The sequence below is a fragment of the Lissotriton vulgaris genome, chromosome 4_1 (assembly GCF_964263255.1).
Source record: "Lissotriton vulgaris chromosome 4_1, aLisVul1.2, whole genome shotgun sequence".
NCBI lineage: Eukaryota > Metazoa > Chordata > Amphibia > Caudata > Salamandridae > Lissotriton > Lissotriton vulgaris.
The window spans coordinates 228612660-228632895 of record NC_141691.1 but is presented as its reverse complement, the minus strand read 5'-3'; the positions used below and the strand labels follow the sequence as shown (position 1 = coordinate 228632895).

Below are 20236 nucleotides of genomic sequence, written 5' to 3'. Positions count from 1 at the left end.
TACCATCAAATAAAGTTGCACAGAGATTCTAGGGCGTTGACTGCTTTCATCACTACTGAAGGAGTTTACCAGTTTACTCTTATGCCCTTTGGTCTCGCGTCGGCTGCAGGGGTTTTTCAGAGGATGATGGGCTCAGTTTTGAAGGGGATAAGTAACGTTGTATATTTTCAGGATGATGTTTTGTTGTTTGGAGAGACGATTGAGCAACACAATCAGATTTTGAAGGAGGTTTTGAACAGAATGGAGCAGTCAGGGTTAACTTTAAGGAAGGAGAGGTGTAAATTTGTGGTAGAGGAGGTAGAGTATTTAGGTTACACGCTTTCTGCAAGTGGTGTGAGACCTAAGAGGGATCTTTTGGAGTCAATAAGGAAGGCACCGGCACCCTGTGACAAGGATCAATTAAGATCATTCCTTGGTCTTATTGAATACTATGCGAAGTTTGTGGAGAATTTTGCAGCAAAGACTGAAATGATTAAACTGTTATTGAGGAAGGGGTGCAAGTTTGTGTGGGGTGTTGAGCAGGATGAGTGTTTTGTTAACATCAAGAAGGCAATATGTGAGGCTAAAATTCTAACCCCATTTGATACTAAGCGCAAGTCGGTATTGACGGTTGATGCCAGCGCTGTTGGTATTGGTGCGGTGTTAGCGCAAGAACATGATTCTGGGTTGAGGACAGTTGCTTTTGCGTCGCGGACACTTACAAGTTCTGAAAGGAATTATTCCGTTATTGAGCGCGAAGCGTTGGCGGCCGCTTGGGGCTGCGAGTACTTTAGAATGTACTTATGGGGATTTGAGTTTAGGATGTTGACAGATCATAAACCGTTGATCAAATTGTTGTCTCCGGGTGGTGCAGGAAAAGGGTCAGCGAGGTTGGCAAGATTAGCCGCTAGACTTCAGGAGTTTTTGTATAGGGTGGAGTACATTCCTGGGTGGAAGAACGGTCAGGCGGATGGCTTGTCTAGGCTTCCTTTGCCTTGGGAGGTTGTTGACAAATTGGGTGTTGAAGCTATGCAAATCGGAAGGATCTGTGGCAGCTATTGATGAATTGGTGGATATCTGCACTGGTGCTATCAACAAGAGTAGATGGAACTCTTGTATGGCTAATGATGAGGTGTTAAGGTGTGTGAGGGATTTGATTGTGAAAGGTTCTAGAAGAGAGAGTACCCTACCTTTGGCTGTACGTCCCTATGTGAAGATTCTAGAGGATTTGTCAATTATAGATGTTGAGGGGAATGTTATTATGAAGGATGATAAATTCATCCCGCCTCAAGAATTAAGGTTTGTCTTGTTTAAGTTGGCACACGAGGAACACCTAGGGCAATCTCTTACGAAAAGGAGAATTAGGGAGTTCTTCTGGTGGCCAGGAATGGACCAGCAGGTCTCTGATTGGGTTGAGAAGTGCGCCGAGTGCTTTGAGAGTGAAAAGAGATTGAGAGTTGGATGTCAGAGTTATTTTGGAAAAATTGATAATCCAAATTTGCCGTGGCACACTGTGTGTCTTGACTTTATTGGTCCTTTTTACTCTTTGAGGCAGGACATGAGATTTGGTTTTGTTATGGTTGATGTAACTTCAAAGTGATTGGTGGTGAAATTTACGAAAGAGATAACGACTAAATGACGATCAACTTGTTGTTTTAAGTGTTCAGGGAAGAGGATTACCCTGTTAGACTGGTTACTGACAATGAAACGCAGCTTGTTTCAGAGGACATGGTCAAATTCTTGGATGCTTGTGGCATTGTTCACACCAGGACCTCGTTATACAACCCACAGGGTAATGGTATCGTCGAGAGGGCTAATAGAATGGTGAAGGGGGCCATTCAGATGGCTCTTCGTTCTGGTGGGTGTGTGAGAAACATGGTTAACGACTTAGTTTGGGCATATTGGACTACTGTGAATGGTGTCACTAGTAAAGTTCCGTTAGACTTGATGAGGGGTCGTTTGGCTGGTACCAAACTAGTTCCTGCTTGGATGAAAGAGTGCATTGGGTTGGCAGATTTGGGTGGTGTTGCTTTTAAGACAGATTTGGGTGGTAATGGATCTAAGGTTTGTGATAGGTTGTGTGCGAAAAGATTGACAGGGAATGATTGGGTAAAAGTTAAACCTGGTCGTGTTTGTTCGGGTTTAACCAAGTTTAGAGGCCCATTCAAAGTTAAGTCGGTCCATGATAAATTTGTGACACTTTACAATGGTGAACACTGGAATTTGAGGAGGGTTGCCCTCTACAAGAAAGCGAATGGTGACAATGGTGGTGATTTTCAGTCTCATTCTGTTAATGATAAAAAAAAATGGAAATGATACTACAATTCATGGTGATACCAGTGTTCTTCCACAAAGGATCAGAAGGCAACCCAGTTATCTTCATGATTTTGTGTGCCATTAAGTTTGTGTATGGAAAGTATGTGCATATGTTCTGTTTTTTTTTGTTTTTCTTTCATCTTTGTTTTATTTGTTCACTTTTGATTAGAAGGACCCAGGATATGTTGTAATCTCTTATTTTATTTCTGCTTGTATTTCACTTTAAATGAGAACATTCTATCTTTGCTGATGTCATGATGCTACTTGCTGTCCTTGCATTCTCTGTTTGCCAGTTGCTCCTGAGCCTTTACTGGAAACACCAGCTTCTACTCTGTATCTGCATTAAAACTCTTAATCATCTATATTGCTTCCATGACTATGTATCTTCGAGTATATCAAAAACCAAGAGGAATAGCATTAAAAAGATAAGTTAATTTAGGTAGGATAACCATTTTTATTAAATTAACCCGCCCAAAAATTGTCAGGAGATTTTTCCACCTATTTAATAGACCATAAATAACTTTGGTGACCCTCAACAAATTAAGCTGCAAATTTTATCTATATCGCTCACTACTGTATGCCCAAATATCTAAACTTGGAACTCACTCTCCCCTCCCAGTCCGTGATGTTCCAACACATAACCTCGGTTTTAGCAGTGTTAATTAAGTAACCAGAAAGAGAGCCAAATTCCACTAGTAATTGTTCCACTCTCGGAATCGAGCTCGAAGGATCAGCCATGTAGAATAATAAATCATGGCCATAAAGTGCAAATTTACAGCTGTAAGGCGGGGAAGATAATGGAACAGAAGCATCCAATCTTAACTGTTGAGCGAAAGGCTCTATATAGATGTCAAAAAGGAGAGTAGATAGAGACCAGCCCCGCCGTGTCACTCTACTACAGCCAAAGGAGCAGATCGTTCTATGGCAAGATCTATTGTACCAATTAGCTGTTGAGTCTGTTCCTGTATATATCTCTTGGGAATAAAACCCTTCTGATCTAAATGTATAAGCTGGGGAGCGAGCTTAGCCAATTTCCCTGTTAAAATGCTCATAGAGAGCTTATAATCTGCATTAAGCAGAGAGATTGGCCAATAGGAATCCACCCTAGTGGGATCCTTAGAGGGTTTCAAAATATGGACTATTGAGGGCTCTTTCCAGGATTTAGGGACCTGACCACCATGCCTATAGATTGAATTGAACAGAGCTTCCATGAATGACATCAGCCCCTCAATTAGAAGATTATACACTTCATTTGGTAGAGCGTCGGTACATGTGGCTTTACTCTTCCTACTATTGGTTATACTCAAGCGAATCTCCTCCTTAGTTATTGGAGCGTCAAGAGCCTTACTGCTCATATCTATTAAACTGTTGAGCTGCAGCTTCCTCAACCAGGTCTTAATACACTATGAGTTGAGGGTGATTTCTTCCCCATATAAACTTGAAAAGAGAGAGAATAAGCAGGCCGGCATATCTTCCTGCTTCCCCGAAGTGTCCCCTCTATCGTTCACAACCAAATTTTCAATAAAATTCCTAGACCTGTCTGTCCGAGCCTTCCAAGCCAATAAAGTGCCAGCTTTTTCCCCATATTCAAAGATCTGTAGAGACATGGCGTTCCACTGAGCTCTACATTTTTGTACCAAATAGACCCTGTATTCTACCCTCACATCTTCAAGTTGCTTCCGCATCCTTGCCTTAACATCAGGGGGCCTCGTTCTAGCTTGGAGCAAATCTCCTTCCAGTGAGCCCACTTTATCCTCCAAAGCCTTTAAGCTTAAACTTTCAACCCTTTTTTTAGCAGAAGACAGGCTTTGTAATTCACCTCTGAGATAAGCTTTGAATATGTCCCACACAATGTCCAGGGAAGCAGAGCTGAGGTTGTCCTTAAAGAACAACCCACATGCATGCTTTAATATTCCCCATCTCAGGATCAGCAAGAATGGCTCTCCTTAGAGTCCATCTTGGTCTCGGAAGTCTACAGTACCCAGCTAAGGAGAGGCTCATAGCGGCATGGTCCGAGATGTGATCTAGAAGGATGTTTATAGACGTTATTTCTTCAGCTATAGTCCTGTCTACAAAAAGATAGTCCTATCTAGAAAAATGAGCATGCTTTTTACTGTAAAAAGTAAAGCCCTCACTGGTTCCCATCTTATATCTACATACATCCAACAGACCCAGTTCTAGCAGCATATTTTTTTAACGTCCGACGCACCCGAGGAGTGTTGTCATAACGACCTATGTTGGATTTTTCCTGTACAGGCAGGGCCCAACAGAACATTAAAATCCCCCCCATTAGAATAGGAGCTGTGACCTCCAGTAAACTCCATTCCAAGTTAGATAAATGGGAGGGATAATCAATGCTAGGCCCATAAAAAACGGCGCAAGCTAACTCTGCCCCTCCACAATCTAAAAAGCTATCAGCCTCCTCCCAGATTAATCAGATTTCGAGGCTTTGATAACACAGCCTGCTCCTTGTTTAATTAAGATAGCACCAATTACAGTGTGCATACTGTTCTGATACTAGAAAGTGGTCTATCCAACGATACTTTGAAAATACAGTTTTCCCTTCTAGTGTGTCTAAATGGGTCTCCTGTTTCAGACACTGCTCTCCTCTAAATACTTTATTGCCAATCTCTGCCTACATTTGCACCTGCACTGGTTACCGTTCGAAGTTAAAAAATGTAACTCATTGGTCCTCCACATCTACAATATCCAGGGCAAACCTTGCCTTAGGCTGGCATAGTGATATGGTTAAGAACAATCTGAGAAGATGAAGGGAAACAATTTTTTTTTGTTTTCACCTGCTTCTCCCCACCTTGTGCCTTCCCCCTAGCCTCCCTCCCACGCACCACCACTGCCCAACTCTTCTATCCCTAGGGATCCCTCTCTACTAACATAGGCATAAAGCCTAGCGGCCTTCATTGTCAGTGTTAGAACCGGCTGTCTCTAGTTGGCAGAGGTATGCACTTCTGACAAATAGGGACACACCTTTTCTAGTCAGGGCAAGGGGATCACACCCTTTGATAACCCCTGCTCACCCCCTTGGTAGCTTGGCAGAGCAGACAGGCTTATCTCAGAGGCTGTGTGTTAAGCATTTATGACCACATACAGTGATAAAGTGAATACACTACAAATGGACACGACACAGTAGTATTATAAAAATAAGGATTTTTATATAAGGCTTAGCACAAGACCAAATAACGACAAAAATATGCACAATCTTAATAAATACTCTTGAAAGGAAAAATAATAGTTCAAGTGTAGTTTCTTCTTAGGACAAAAGTCTTTAGTATCAAAAGCAACTCTTCTTCTTGGAAACACAGTTCTTAGCAACAATGTTACCCACACGGGAGTTACACGACGTTGAGGCAAAGTTAATCCAAAGGGGTTCGATGTCGACCACGAGGAGCGCTACGTCGAGCCCGGAGTCACACGGACCCCCAACAACACAGTACCTTTGGAAAATGAAGCACACGATGATCAGCGGCGTCGAGCAATCCGGCGTCACGTCTTCGGTGTCGATCAGGCCTCAGCAGGCGTCGTTGTCGATGATGCGGTTGCAAGAGTGAGCAGCGCTCACGGCGTCGAGAGGGCACGCAGTCGATACGATCAGCAGCGGTGCAGACACGAGGTCCCTTGGAGCTGGAGCCGGACTCACTACTCACTGGCGTTGCTGCTGGCGTCGATCAGGCCCGGCGGCCGGCGGCGAGGAAGTGGGACACTGGAGCCGTTACTCACGATGTCGAGCTGGATTCGGCGACGTCCGTCGGTGTCGAGATTGCTGGTTTCTTTCAGAGGTGCTGGATTCACAGGTTCCAGCAAATAGCACTTGTAGCAGATGAAGTCCTTTAGCCCTGTGACTTCAACAGGAGACTGGCACTCTTCCAGTCCTTGGAGATTTTCTTAGCAAAGCGTGAGAGTACACACACAGTTCCTCTCTCCTGGTTCCTTGGCAAAAATAAAGAGGCACTGCAGGATTCCCCCCAGCAAACAGCATACTGGCAGAAGGGGTAGGCAAGTCCTTGGATCAGCAGGCTTCTTGTCCTTGGTTTCAGGGTTCCTTGTCAGAAGTGATCTAAAGTCTTGGTTCAGGGGTCCTTCTCTTATACCCCTTTTTGGCTTTGATCCCTTTGTCCATGCAGGGGGATTTCCCAACATCCTGGGTCTGTTGTGGGTGGAGCCAGGCAGAGGCACCTGGCCTATTCACTGAGCAGGGCTGGGTCCTCAGACGCCCAGCAGGAGGTGGAGCCAGTATTGTCACTGGCAGGAGCAGAGCTATCGGCCTCCTGGTAGGAGGTGGGGCTAGGATCGTCCATGGCAGGCACGGAGCCATCAGCCGCTTGGCAGGAGGTGGAGCCAGCATTGTATCCGGCAGGGCAGGCTATCAGCAACTACTCTCCCCCTACTCTCAACGCAAATGTCCCACTCATCCCACACCGACTCACTCAGACCTCTGGAGCCACCCAGCTCCTGTCACACACACGCAAGACCAGCAGAAACCAGAAATGGTCAGACAAGAAAATAGACACTTTCTAAAAGTGCTATTTTCAAACCCAGAGTCCAAAAACCATCCACACCAACGGATGCGTAATTAAACCCCGAGTTCAGGGATACCAAACTCGACATTGCACCATACTCCCCGAGCCAGCTAGGATCATAGCATTAATAATCCGGGCGGCCCATTCTAACTAATGGAGAGCAGGTTACCTCGCAATAGTGAAAGACGAATATGGCGTTAATTCACTATTAGGACATGCCAACTTGGTCAGGCTTGTCCTACCTTATACTTACAACGCACCCTGCCCGTGGGCCTACCATAGGGGTGACTAACATGAAGTTAAGGGAAGGTTTAGGGACTGGCGAGTAGTTGTACTTGCGCAGTCAGCGTGACAGTACCAGACTGCACGTAGGTCTGGCAATGGCAGACCCGTAGACATTCTTTTACGAGGCCGCTCTTGTGGGTGGCACAACACGTGCTGCAAGCCCACGAGCAGCATTTGTATTTACAAGCCCTGGCACTCCTGGTGCACTAGACTAGCGGCTGACAGTAAACCAAATAAGCCAAACATGGAATTCAATCAATACAGTAATTTAACATAGGGAGCACTTGCACCGTGGCACTGATCAGCAGTGGCACAGTGCCCAAAGCATTAACCAGCAAAACATCGTAAAACAGTGGAGGCAAACAGAAAAAATGGAGGAGAGACTCAAGCCAATGATGTCAGGTCTAACAGTCAGCTAAAAAAAAAAACTTGGTACGTCAAGCCTCTCTTCACACCTCCCGCCTCACCTCCACCCCATACTCCCACCTCTCAACTTACTAACTCCCTGGCTGATTTCCTCAATCAACATATCTGCTTCCTCCACAGAGCGATGTATATACATACGGTTATTCCACACTGTTCAGAGAGAAGCAGGAAACTTTAACTGGGCTTTAGCATCAAGCTTATTCAGTTCCTCCATCCTTTTCTCCATCTCCCACTGCCTTAGTGCGGTAGTGTGGCAGACATCTGATCTTATCGAAAAAGAATAGGAGCCTGCTGAAAAAGATCCTTCTTTCAAGGCTGACAGAATAGCAGTATATTTAAGGAAATTAATTAAGATTCTCCTTGGCTTCTGTCGTCCAGGATTATTCTTAAATGGATCTCAATGCGCCCACAGGATTTCAGAAGAGAGGTCAATATCTGACCGATTTTTTAAGGCTGTATCTTGTAACAGAGATCACAAAGGCCTTAATACCCGAGCCTTCGGCATTCTCAGGGATATTAATAAGTCTGAGATTATTCCTCAGAGTGTGATTTTCTAGACGTTCCAGATCCTTCTTCAGTCCCTGTTTTGGCGAGTTAACTGGCTTACCTCTGCAATTCTTTTGCCCATAGTTTGTTTAATCATAGGGATTTCCTGCTCCAGAGCCTGGGTTCTCACCGAACCTTCCTCAAGTTTATGGGCTAGAACAGCATAAGAAACCTGTATTGCGACCTGATTCTGCTCAGATTGAAAATCTACTCTTTAAGGCCAGAAGTATGTCCACCAATGTTTCTGAGCTTGCCTGAGAAGGATGACTAACGGCAGGCGTTAACTGTGTGGGTTGTATGGGTTCCTCTAGTCCAACATGGGATCCTCTCCGCATGCTTCTGCTACCTCCAGGGCCTGAAACCGATTTGATGTAGAGATAGGAGTTAGGTTTACATCTCGAGGGCCCATTGCAGCTTTTTCTTTTAAACAGACTTGTATTGAACTGTTTACAATATCTGTTTGCAACAAATATCTAACAGGTTTGTGATGTGTTTAATTTTGCACCAGAGGTTTTATTCTTGTTCTTCATGTTTTCAAACAATCTCGCTCTTTCATATGAAAGAGCTACGCACCAAGATTTTGAGTGGCTTGTGAGAAAGGTGATAGTGTGGCCATGTATTATATGGGATAAAGTACCCCCTGCATACATGAGAAGGATACTGCAAATCACCTTCAGTTCCATAACTTATAAAGGAAGGGAGCCTTCAGCCTCGTCCCTCAACATGGTTATGCAACTCCTCTGGGACTTGCAATATCATTATAATGTACGGCAGCAGGTACTTTATACCTTATAAAATATCGGGTATTATCATTGGTTACAAATAAAAGGTTGGACTCCCATTAAGTCACGCAAATCTTTAAAGTAGTTAAACACTGATTCATGATATGAATATATATGATTATGTACACTCCAACTGTAAATTACAGAGATAGTGCAAGTCACTGAGGAATTTCGTGCATCTACAGACCCCGAAGGTTACAGATACTATGCCTTACAAGGTTACTGAACTCTGCAAGGACTTGCAATATACTTTATAATGGGCAGATGATGGTACATTATTCCATATATTAAGTGGGTCTTTTTACTTCAGAAGCATCCATTTTACTAGATAAGATGGAACTTTATCTTCTCCTATTTTTTTCCTTTGAATTGTGGGATTTGTATTTGCCTTTTGTAAAACGATGACAACAGATACCAAAATGTGTCATGAAAAACAGGACAAGATGTGGAAATAGGAGGGAGAACTGTACCAATAATATGAAAAAATAACCGGTTCATAGAACACTATCAATAATAGGATTATTAATACTAAATTTAAGTGGATTTAATTCACACTTGATGATGATAAACGATGTAGTATTGTCGGGCTTCATAACCTTTGTTTCACCTTAGTGAGCAGGGTCGGACTGGCCATAGCGGGCATTGGGCATTTGCCCAGAAGGCTGGAAGGGTGGGGGCCAGATTTGCAGTGTTGGGGGCTGGTTTTGTTACTGCAGGCCGGTTTTGCAGCAATGCTGCAATATTGGTCCCCAATAACAAAAGCAGCAGTGCTTCACAGTTGCCCCTCCCCCCTGGGTAGTGGGGGGCTGGTCCGACAAAATTGAAAGGGCTGCTGCGGGTTGCCAGTCCGGCTCGTCAGTGAGCCATGGTGTCGCCTTAGCTAGGCCTTCAGTGCTGGTGCTGTACCAGTTATAGCAATCAAGAGCCTCTAGTGGAGTGAAGACTCAGTGATGCCGAAACAATGGCAGTATCCTGTCAAGATAAAAACATCATGCACATCGACTGCTTCATATCAGCTAGCCTGCTCGTGCTATGGCCTAATTGTGGGTGTCAGGGAGACAGTAGGAGGCAGTGTAGTCAGCTGGCACAGGTGGTGGGAAGCAGCTCTACGGTATGGCGCAGCTCCTTCTGTCCGTGGGTGAGGCCACAGAAGGGAGAAGAAGAATCCTGGTGGCAGTGGTACCAAAGGACAAGAGAAGGCATGTTAGGTCACTAGTATTTTCTAGTAGTTTATCACTAGCAAATAGTCGTGCCCTTTCCTTTTTATGTGCACATTCATATATTAAATACAAATCAGAGCGTAAATGGTTCAAAAAGCATTATGGGCAAATTAGTTGAGCATGGACATTCTATGCCTAATTTTACTATATGACAATACTGGATTACCTTGCTAGATGAACATGTTAGAACTTCATGAAGAGTAGAAATTTCTGGAGGACTTTGTGGTAATCCATCATCTTCAGATACTGCCCCAGCATCATCACCTTTTTTTTTTGTTATGACTCGCGGTGATGACCCAACTCTAATGTTGGACTGTAACTGTAGCTGCATGGAAAAAAATGACAATAATGGTGAATATATATTCCACATATAACAGTACATCAAATAACATTTAGTATACAAGTTAAATGTCATACATAGGGCAATTATTGGCAATTATTTCATGATGCATCTTTTTAATAAGGTTTCAATGAAGCCTAGCAAAATCTCAGCCTAAAGACATTTCTAGGCTTTATACAAGTCTAAAGACTGTTCAACTCTTTATTTAGTAATACTGGTGATTCAAGTTCTTACAACAGAGAGGATTAAATGGTAGACTCTAGTCCCAATGAAAAGCAATTTAAATCCAATTGCAAATACCTTTCAATCAATAAAAAATTGAGAAAGTATAACATTTGTGTTAGACCTGCCTTTTTCAGCGGGTTTATCCCTAGACGTTTTGCTTTTGACCTCCTGTTTTTGTTGGTTTTAGGACTGCGGATCAGTGTTAAAGTGCATATGTTCTCTGTGTAAATTGTTATTATGGATACGTGGTTCCATAATTGGCTTATTTGATTTACCAATAAGTCCCTAGTAAAATGCACTGTGTGTGCCCAAGTCTTGTAAATCAAATGCTGCTAGTGGATCTGCAGCACCGATTGTGCCACCCACACAAGCAGCCTTGTAAAAGGTTCTTAGGCCTCCCATTCCAGTGTCTGTGTACAGTTTGGTACTGTCACGTCACCCTGGCAAGTGCACCCACTTGCCAGGCCCTAACCGTGTCTTACATGTGAGTCACCACTAAGGTAGGCCCAATGTAACCCTGTGGGCCGGCTGCATGGTCTGTGAAAGGTAGGATATGTTTTAATGTGTGTAACATGTCTAGATAGTGAACTACAGGGAATTTCGTTTTTCACTTTTGAAAGGCTGTATGACCTATAGAATAGAATAGGAGTTTATTTATAACATCTTATAAATATATCTTCCCATTGGGACAAGATAGGAAGGTGGCGTTTAGTATGCCTGAACTCAGAAAATAAAGAGGCATCTTTTAGTAAGGATGATTTTTACATTCTGTGTTGGAAAATACCACTTTTAGAAATAGGTGTTTTCTTGCTTAGCCATCCTGTGTGCCTCTGCAGGTTTGTGAATTGACTGTCTGGTTTTGGAGTAACAGGGGCTGGGGATGTGCATTTACTGAAGACAGCCACTGTGGGGTTGAGATGTGTCCTGCCTTTCCTGGATTAGTACGGGCTGGGCTTAATAGACCTGGGCTGCATGTAGAGAAGTGGGAGGAGATTTCCTTTCACCTGAATGGCCTGGTCTGTCTTACACAATCCTGTCTCTACCTCCTGCTGGGAAGCTGCACCAGAGAGGACAGAACTGGTTTGGACTAAGTACATAGTCTCTCTGACACCAGAGGTCAAAGAGAAACGGACTATAAATGTCGAGCCCATACCCCTGAACTTTAGATTACTTCTGGACTCATGAGGAACCTATGCCAAGGAGAAAACTTGGGAAAGCTTTGTGCTGTCTGGGGTTTGCCTGCAGTGGCTGTTTCTGCCAAGGAGGGGGTAAAGACTTAGCTGTGTGCTGTGTCTTCCGCCTGAAGAAGATCTCCAAGGGCTTCAAGTAGAGCTTGCCTCCTGTTCCGAAGTCTCAGGGACAAAAATACTTCACCCCCAGCTCCCCTGAATTTCCATGCTGGGGGTTCTGACCTGCAAAGAGGTTGGGAGCTGGAAAAGCGAGGCAACTATTAAAAGCAAAATGCACCCATTTCCGACGCATCGCCGAAGAAAACGACGCAGCACCTGAACGCGACTGGAGAAATTCCACACGTTGAATGCCATGCACCGATATCCGAAGTCCGAGATCACCGCACCGATTCCGATGCTGCCCTGGTGTGCGGCTGCAAGAACCAACGCATTGTGGGACCGCAGCTGGAGAAAACAAGGCAACGCCGGTGCCACCGCCCCATTAAGAACCAATGCATCCCTGATCCCGACACATCGCACCGGGGTGACAAGTCTACAAGAACACAGGGGGACAAAGTAAGAAACCGACGCATCACCTACCCTGAAGTAAGAATTTAATGCATCACCTTCCCTTCAGTAACGAACCAACGCATCACCTCCCCTGCGTGGCAGTAAGGAACTGGCGCTCCACCTCCCCTGAAGTAAGGAACCGACGCATCACCTTCCGTGGGCATAAGGAACTGACGCATCACCTTCCCTGTGGCTATTTTTGTTTAGGATTGTGACGCATCCAAGGTACTTTGTGTTGAAAGTGTCACATCTATAGCTAGCTGTGGACAGAACTGTTTCTACCTTTTAAAAGTCAAATTTTGATAACATTTTTGATTACTGTATTGTGGATTTTTGTTGTTTTGGTTTTGTTCGGTTTAAATAAAGTTTACGTATTTTTCTAAACAGTTCTGGTGTTCATTTGTAGTGTTTTATCTGTGTTACTGTGTATGTGCACAAATGCTTTACACACTGCATCTGAGATAAGCCTGTCTGCTTGTGCCAAGCTACCAAGTGGGTGAGCAAGGGTAACTTTAGAAGTGTATCCCCGTTACCCAAACTAGGAATTAGAGTCCCTACTTGGACAAAGGTGCGAAACATTGCCAACTACAGACCCCCATTTCTAACAATTTGGCATCTCTTGACCACGGTGTTAGTGACACTGGTATGCTTTTATGGTGAGATTCCAGTACTTTCTTCTTTATGAGCTGTTACATTACAGGTAAGTACTGAAGGAGTCTATACTATAAGGGATTTCAGTACTTTACTTGTTATGTTAATGGGATTTCTAAAGCACACTGCCCCAGAATGTGACTTCCCAGCGTTGGCCACGACAATACAACATAAGTCATACTGAGAAGCATGACATAGAAAAGCACAAGGAAACCTAGACTGAAATAGCCAAGTCTTTAGCTGCGTTCTGAAACTAAAATGGCTCTGAGTTTTCCTTTGTAGTGGAGGCAGAGTATTCCTTAGCACGGGTGCCAATGCTCGGAAGGACCTTCTTCCCAATTTCGCTCTATTAGTAAGTGATATAGAGGCCCAATTCGAATCGGCCAAGCAGAGAGTTCTGGTAGGCACATATGGTTGAATCAGAACAGCTAAGATGAAAGCAGCTTGTCCATTCATGATTATACGGGCAATGCACTATGCTTTGAATTGCGTAGCAGATAGTAAAGTTTGCAGAAAAAGCCTAGAGACGGTACAGAATTTAGGAAGAGAAAAATGTCTTGCGGTTGCATTCTGGACAATCTGTAGCCTGTTTATAACAGATCTTTTGGCACCCAAATAGAGGATATTACAGTAGTCCAGTCACGAAATGATTAGAGACTGTACAATCATTTGCCGAACTTGTGGATAGAAAAATCTGCAACTCGGTTTGAGGCTTCTCTGGGTGCCAAAGCACTTGCGTCAAAAAAGGAAAAGGGGTTATCAAATCACACACCAAGATTATTTACAGACGATTTAGGCTTTGGCGGGGCCCCAACACCCCTGGTCACCAATGATCTCCACAAGTCTGGGTATTTTTCCCCAGCAGGAGGATCTCGGCAGTCGTGCATCCAACCTCCACCAACTGTCATACAGTTTTCAATGTTGGCTATACTCTTCGTCAAACCTGCTGAAAGAGGCAAAAACTTTGGTATCGTCTGCATCTGAAATCAATGGACTTCACCACATCTGCTTGTTGTCTATCATAAATATTAGGGAGAGTGGGGTTTAGCGCTCACCCTTGGGGGACTCAATGTTCCAAGACCTTTGGACTCTTAATGAGGATGAAAAAGGGGGGTGATCTCTTGAAAAGACAGATCACTTAAAAAGGAAGCTAACCAAGTGAAGTCCTTACCACAAACCCCAATTACCAAAGTCGCCATATAATCAACTCATGAGATACTATGTTGAAGGTGGCACTCAAGTCTAAAAGAATAAGTGCAGATGAACTACCTTCATCTACAGCACTACATAGAGTCTCCATCACCATGAGGAGAGCGGATTTGGTGCTGGGGGGGGGCAAAATCATTCTGCAAGATATCTAAAATTTGTTTCTGCTCTAAGAAAGTTGTGAGGAGGTTCTTCACATGTTTCTCCACTACTTTAGATAGAAAAGGTAGCATAGAGATAGGATGGTAGTTTTTGGCTGAGCAGCACTGAGAGGCGGTTTCTTAAAGAGGGGAATGACACTGACGTGTTTCCAAGCCGTAGGCACCACCGCCGAAGTCAAAGAAAGATTAGCAAGCTTTACTTCACAAGTAAGTTAATATTTAATTGTTTCAAGTTACAAACTTATTAGTATCTATTTCATATGCAGAAAGAATTGAGAGGTGCAAATTAAAAAATATAGTTTTAATAAATTTATTGTCCAAGCACAAATCGGCCAACACATGTTTCACAACTAAAATTGCTTCCGCAGGGCCTATTTAACAGTTCCAGTAGTCCTCTCGCCACTATCAGAATGCCACACTGTTTCAAGAGAGTGAGTTAACACCCTGACTGTGAAAATATCGCTTTGTTTTACAGTAAAGCCTTTATGAGGAGAAAAAACTTGATAGGGAACGATCGATGAAGATTAAGTGTTGGTTATTACAATTGCCATCACACAGCAGACTTAAGACATGCATGAAAGTAAGTGCACAGAACAAATATAATAAGGACATTAGATCTGTGGAGGTAATGGCCAATGGTATTAGCCCTCCCTATACTTCAAGCTTTATGTGTTTGCATCCCAAATGCAGTATCTCCAGACATGTACAAATTGTCCATCAGCCTAAGATTGGTTCCACAATAGAGTGGCAATATGTACATGTGATAATGTGAATATGTTTACTGGAATGATGTTCTGTGAAGTTATGAACGTTACCCAGGAGGAACCTGAAGGCTCTGCGACAGAAAGTTAGATACATGGTAACTCTGTTACGTCTTTACAGTATTATTTCTCATTACATCCAGATCACTACCCTGTACTATACAGACAAAACTGAAAGATGCTCTAATACATGTTAAATTTAGAAGCATTTGATACTTATACAACATATGCGCAGGCAGCAGCTGACATACATTCTTTCCGCATGATCAGTTATCGCATTAGTAAGCTGAATTATATAACACTTTTCTTCAATGGAAGACCATGAGGGTGTAGGCAAAAGAAAGAACCCCGATATATGAGTAACTAATCACTATATAGGAAACGCCAATCAACTCCAATGATCTATCAAGAAGAAATTAGAAATAAAGGAGGTGGAGAAAGGCAAAACTGAGCAACCAATGTCGATATATACAGTTTCTACAAGATATCTGACCTAAAAAGGTGTGGCATTGTTTCCAATAGTGTTCAAGAGTAGTTCCTGGGACATTTTGTGGAGTATCCCATGCAGCTGCTTTCCAAATATCGGATGGCATTTGCCGGTGAGCACACCAGAATCTACCATGGCTCTAGTAGAGAGTACAAGGATGTTGGTCAAAGAATACCATAAGAATGTGAAGTATGGATTAGTCAGATTACACAATTGGTTATAAAGGTCTCTTTGCGCACATTACCCCCACTGTGTGTGGTTAGAACATAGTCTCAGAAGCAACATTTCTTTTTCCAGTCAAGGATGTATTAACAACTGTATTTAACATCAATGTCAGGTTACAGCTTCTGCACAATCAAACCATACCACAATAATGAATGACATTTATCAATTGGATATAGGAAAAACATAAATAACCATATAAAGATTGCCCCAAACACCCAGCCACCCACCCCCCCCTCGCACTAAATCCTCATAATCTGGACTAAAGATTGTGAATAATGCAGGGGGGTTACCCTTATGCCCCCCCGCCCCCCACACAGCACCTCTGCACTCCGAATATGTAAGGAAAATGCTATTTACCAGTATGCATCTGTTCTTGGCATGTAGAGCTGTAGATTCTCACACTGAGCATTAGATCGCAACCTGGTGTTGGGCTCGGATGATTGCATGTTGTTGTTGTCTTAGAAGAAGTCTTTGCAGTCACGAGATAGGGGACTCCTCGCTTGGACGATAGTGCGCATGGGCATCGACTCCATCCTTAGATTGTTTTTCGCCATGATGGGAAATGATGGAGTTAGTAGAAAGAAAAAAGGATGACCATGCGTGTATAACTAAGTAAGATAGAACTGGAACAGATACAGGTCCCGGGGAGGCGGGTGGGCGTGTGGGAAACTGCAGCTCTACATGTCAAGAACAGATGCATACTGGTAAGTAGCATTTTCCATTCGAGGCATATGAGCTGCAGATCTCACACTGAGCATCGATTATACAGCAGTGTCTCCCCTAGCTGTGGTCACCTGTATCTGTTGCAGTAGTTTGAAAAATAGTTTTGAGGACAGCTTGGCCTACGGCAGCTTGCTGCTTGGCTTGCACATCAACACACTAGTGTTTAGCAAAGGTATGCGTTGTAGACCATGTTGCTGCCTTGCAGATGTCTTTTAGGGGAATGTTCCCTAAGAAAGCCATAGAGGCTCCTAGTTTGCGTGTGGAGTGCACTCTAGAAGGAATTGTTAATGTGTGTTTTGCTTTTTGATAGCATATTTGTATACATTTCACAATCCTCCTTGAAATTCCAGCTTTAGAGATGGTGTTGCCTTTATGTGGTGGAGAGAAAGCTACAAACAATTGTTTTGCGAAAGGATTTAGTCCTGTCAATGTAATATAGAAGGGCTCTTTTCACGTCTAGGGTGTGTAGAGCTCTTTCTGCTACAGAGTCTGGGTTTTGAAAAAACAATGGCAACTCTACTGAAAGAAATGGAGTAATGACTTTAGGAAGGAATTTGGGATTTGTTCTTAGGACCACTTTGTTACGGTGTAATTGTAAAAATGGTTCTTGTATAGTGAAAGCTTGAATCTCACTCAGTCTCCTAAGAAAGGTAATAGCAACAAGGAAAGCTGTTTTCCGTGTGAGGAATTGCAATCCACATTTGTATAAAGGTTCAAAAGGGGGTCCCATGAGCCTGGTAAGAACAATGTTTAGGCTCCACACTGGAGAGGGTGGTAACCTAGGAGGCATTATTATTTTTAATCCTTGCATAAATGCTTTAACTGAAGGCACTCTAAATAAGGACAGATGTCTATTTTGTAAGTGCGCAGCAATTGCTGCAAGATGTAAACGTTTAGATGAATATGCTACATCACATCTTTGTAAGTGTAGAAGATAGCAGATGATATTCTGGATGGAAGCATCCAGGGGATCAATTTGATTGTTGGTGCAGTAAATGGCAAATCTTTTCCATTTTGCAGCATAGCAAGCTCTAGTAGTAGGTCTCCTGGCTTCTTTAATGATATTCATACAGCCTGGTGGCAGGTTAAGGTAACCAAACTCTAAGACTTCAGGAGCCAGATCGCCAGATTCAGTAGAGTTGGATCTGGACGTCTGATGTCTCCATGGTTCTGCGTTAGCATGGATGGGGTCAGACACAGTCTTTGGTGTGGAACTAGAGATAGTTCTAGCAGCGTTGTGAACCACGGTTGGCTTGCCCTTGTGGGAGCTACTAAGATCATTTTGAGAGACTGTTGTCGTAGTTTGCGCACTACTAGTGGTATTACTGGGAGTGGCGGAAAAGCGTACGCAAATCTGCCTAACCAGTTTATCCATATCGCATTGCTTTTGGACAGTGGGTGTGGATACCTGGTGGCAAAGGTTTGGCATTTTGCGTTTTTATGTGTGGTGAACAGATCTATGTCTGGATGACCCCATTTGTGAAAGAATGGTGGAAGAACTTGCGGATGTAGTTACAATTCGTGAATCTGTTGTGTCTGTCGACTTAAAAGATCTGCAATCTGATTGTGAACTCCTGGAAGGTGTTCTGCTAGTAGATATATTTTTTGTGGAATGGCCCATCTCCAAATGTTCTGGGCAAGCTGGGACAGTTGCAGAGAATGTGTGCCTCCTTGTTTTTGGATGTAGTACATAGCGGTCATGTTGTCCGTCCGGATCAGAACACTTTTGTTCTGTACATGTACTTGGAAGGACTTTAGTGCTAGGAATATTGCTAGCAGCTCTAAGTGATTGATGTGGAGCACTTTTTGTTGAGTGGTCCATCTTCCCATAGTTGTATGGAGTAGGAGATGGGCTCCCCATCCTGTCAGAGATGCGTCTGTTGTAAGTACTATCTGTGGAACAGGTTTGAGGAACTGCCGCCCTCTGGACAAATTTTTGGTGTTCCACCATTGCAGAGAGCGATGTGTGCGGCTATCCACCAACACCAGGTCATGTAAGTTGTCCTTGAGCCTGGTTCCACTGATGTGCTAGACATTCTTGCAATGGGCACATTTGCAGTCTTGCATATGGTACAATAAAAATGCAAGATGCCATCATGCCTATTAGTTGCATGAACACTCTGGCTGGGAGAGAGTGTTGGTCTTGAAACCTTGTGACTAAGGCTTGAATGCTCTTTATCCTGGCTGGACTGGGATAAGCCAGAGCTGTAGAAGTGTTTATTGTAGCCCCTAGATATTGATGTACATGAGAGGGCTGGAGATGTGACTTGGTGTAGTTGATTGTAAACCCCAAGTTGTGCAATGTTTGAATTGTCTGAGATGTGTGTTGGACACACTGATTGATGACTTGGCTTTTATGAGCACGTTGTCTAGATATGGGAAGACATGGATGTGTTGTCTTCTGAGATGTGCTGCTACTACTGCTAGGCACTTTGTAAACACTCTTGGTGCAGTTGTGACCCCAAATGGAAGTACTTTGAATTGATAGTGTTGTCCTTCTAGTACAAACCTTAGATACTTTCTGTGTGAAGGATGTATGGGAGTGTGGAAGTAGGCGTCCTTAAGATCTAGTGTAGTAAGGAAATCGCTTTGTTGCAACAATGGGAGCACTTGTTGTAAAGTTATCATGTGAAAATTATCTGTGTATATACAGATTGAGGGACCTGAGGTCGAGAATTGGTCTTAGTGTCCCGTCTTTCTTGGGTATTAAGAAATACAGTGAGTAAACCCCTGTCCCTTGATGTTGTAATGGAACTATCTCTATTGCGTCCTTTTGAAGCAATGAGAGAACCTCTTTTTTGAGCAGCGTAAGATGTTCTGTGGACATTGGACGCTGTCTGGGTGGTATATGTGGAGGGGTAGCTGTAAGTTCCAGGCAGTAACCATACCGGATAATCTGTCTTACCCACTTGTCTGTTGTGATGGAATTCCAGACAGGTAGGAACTGTGTTAGTCTCTCCCCGACAGGAGTGGAATGCTGTTGGGGGAGCGGAAGGAAGTCACTGTATTGTGGTGGGAAAGGTTCAATTGTTATTACCTCAACCTCTTCCCTTGTTGTTGTTGACTCTGTAGCCTCCTCTAAAATATCCTCTATTGGAGGATGTTTGCGTATTGGTTTTAAAGGAAGCTGAATTGTCTGCTCCAGCTTCTTTGGAGCCTCCTCCATAGGAGTGACAAAAGGAGCCTTGTGTTTGTGGGGACTGCAAAGCTCTCATAGATTTGGCAGTGTCAGTTTCCTTTTTTCAAGTGCTGTGTCTTCAGCTGGCCAAAAAGCTGCTGTTGGTTAAATGGCTGATTTAAGATGGTAGTTTACACCTCTTGCTTAAAGCCTGAGATACGTAACCATGCATGGCATCTAAGGAGGACACTAGTGTTCACTGCTCTAGATGCACTGCTCTGGGCAGCTATTCTCTTACCTGAAGCGTCTATCATTTTTGACTCTTTATCAGGAGGTGGCGCTTCCCCTGAGGTTTGGGAGTTTGCTCATTTTCTAGTGTTGGAAACGACTAGGGAATCTAAAGGTTGATGTCCCTTAATGTAGGCAGGATCCCCAGGAGCAGGCATATATTTCTTTTCTATTCTGAGGTTTATGATCCTAGCACGTACAGGATCTTTAAACACTTCTTGTG

General features: G+C 43.5%; 1 protein-coding gene across 4 annotated transcripts in view; it reads right to left on the bottom strand.

The window, feature by feature from the left end:
- The window catches only part of KIAA1210 (KIAA1210 ortholog), a 540680-nt gene that overhangs the window by 138648 nt on the left and 381796 nt on the right, over positions 1–20236 (bottom strand). For all 4 annotated transcript variants that reach the window (XM_086918565.1, XM_086918567.1, XM_086918568.1 and 1 more), the window contains exon 5: positions 10256–10414. In XM_086918565.1, coding sequence (XP_086774691.1) covers positions 10256–10414 — 159 coding nt within the window. The remainder of the gene's footprint in view (positions 1–10255; positions 10415–20236) is intronic.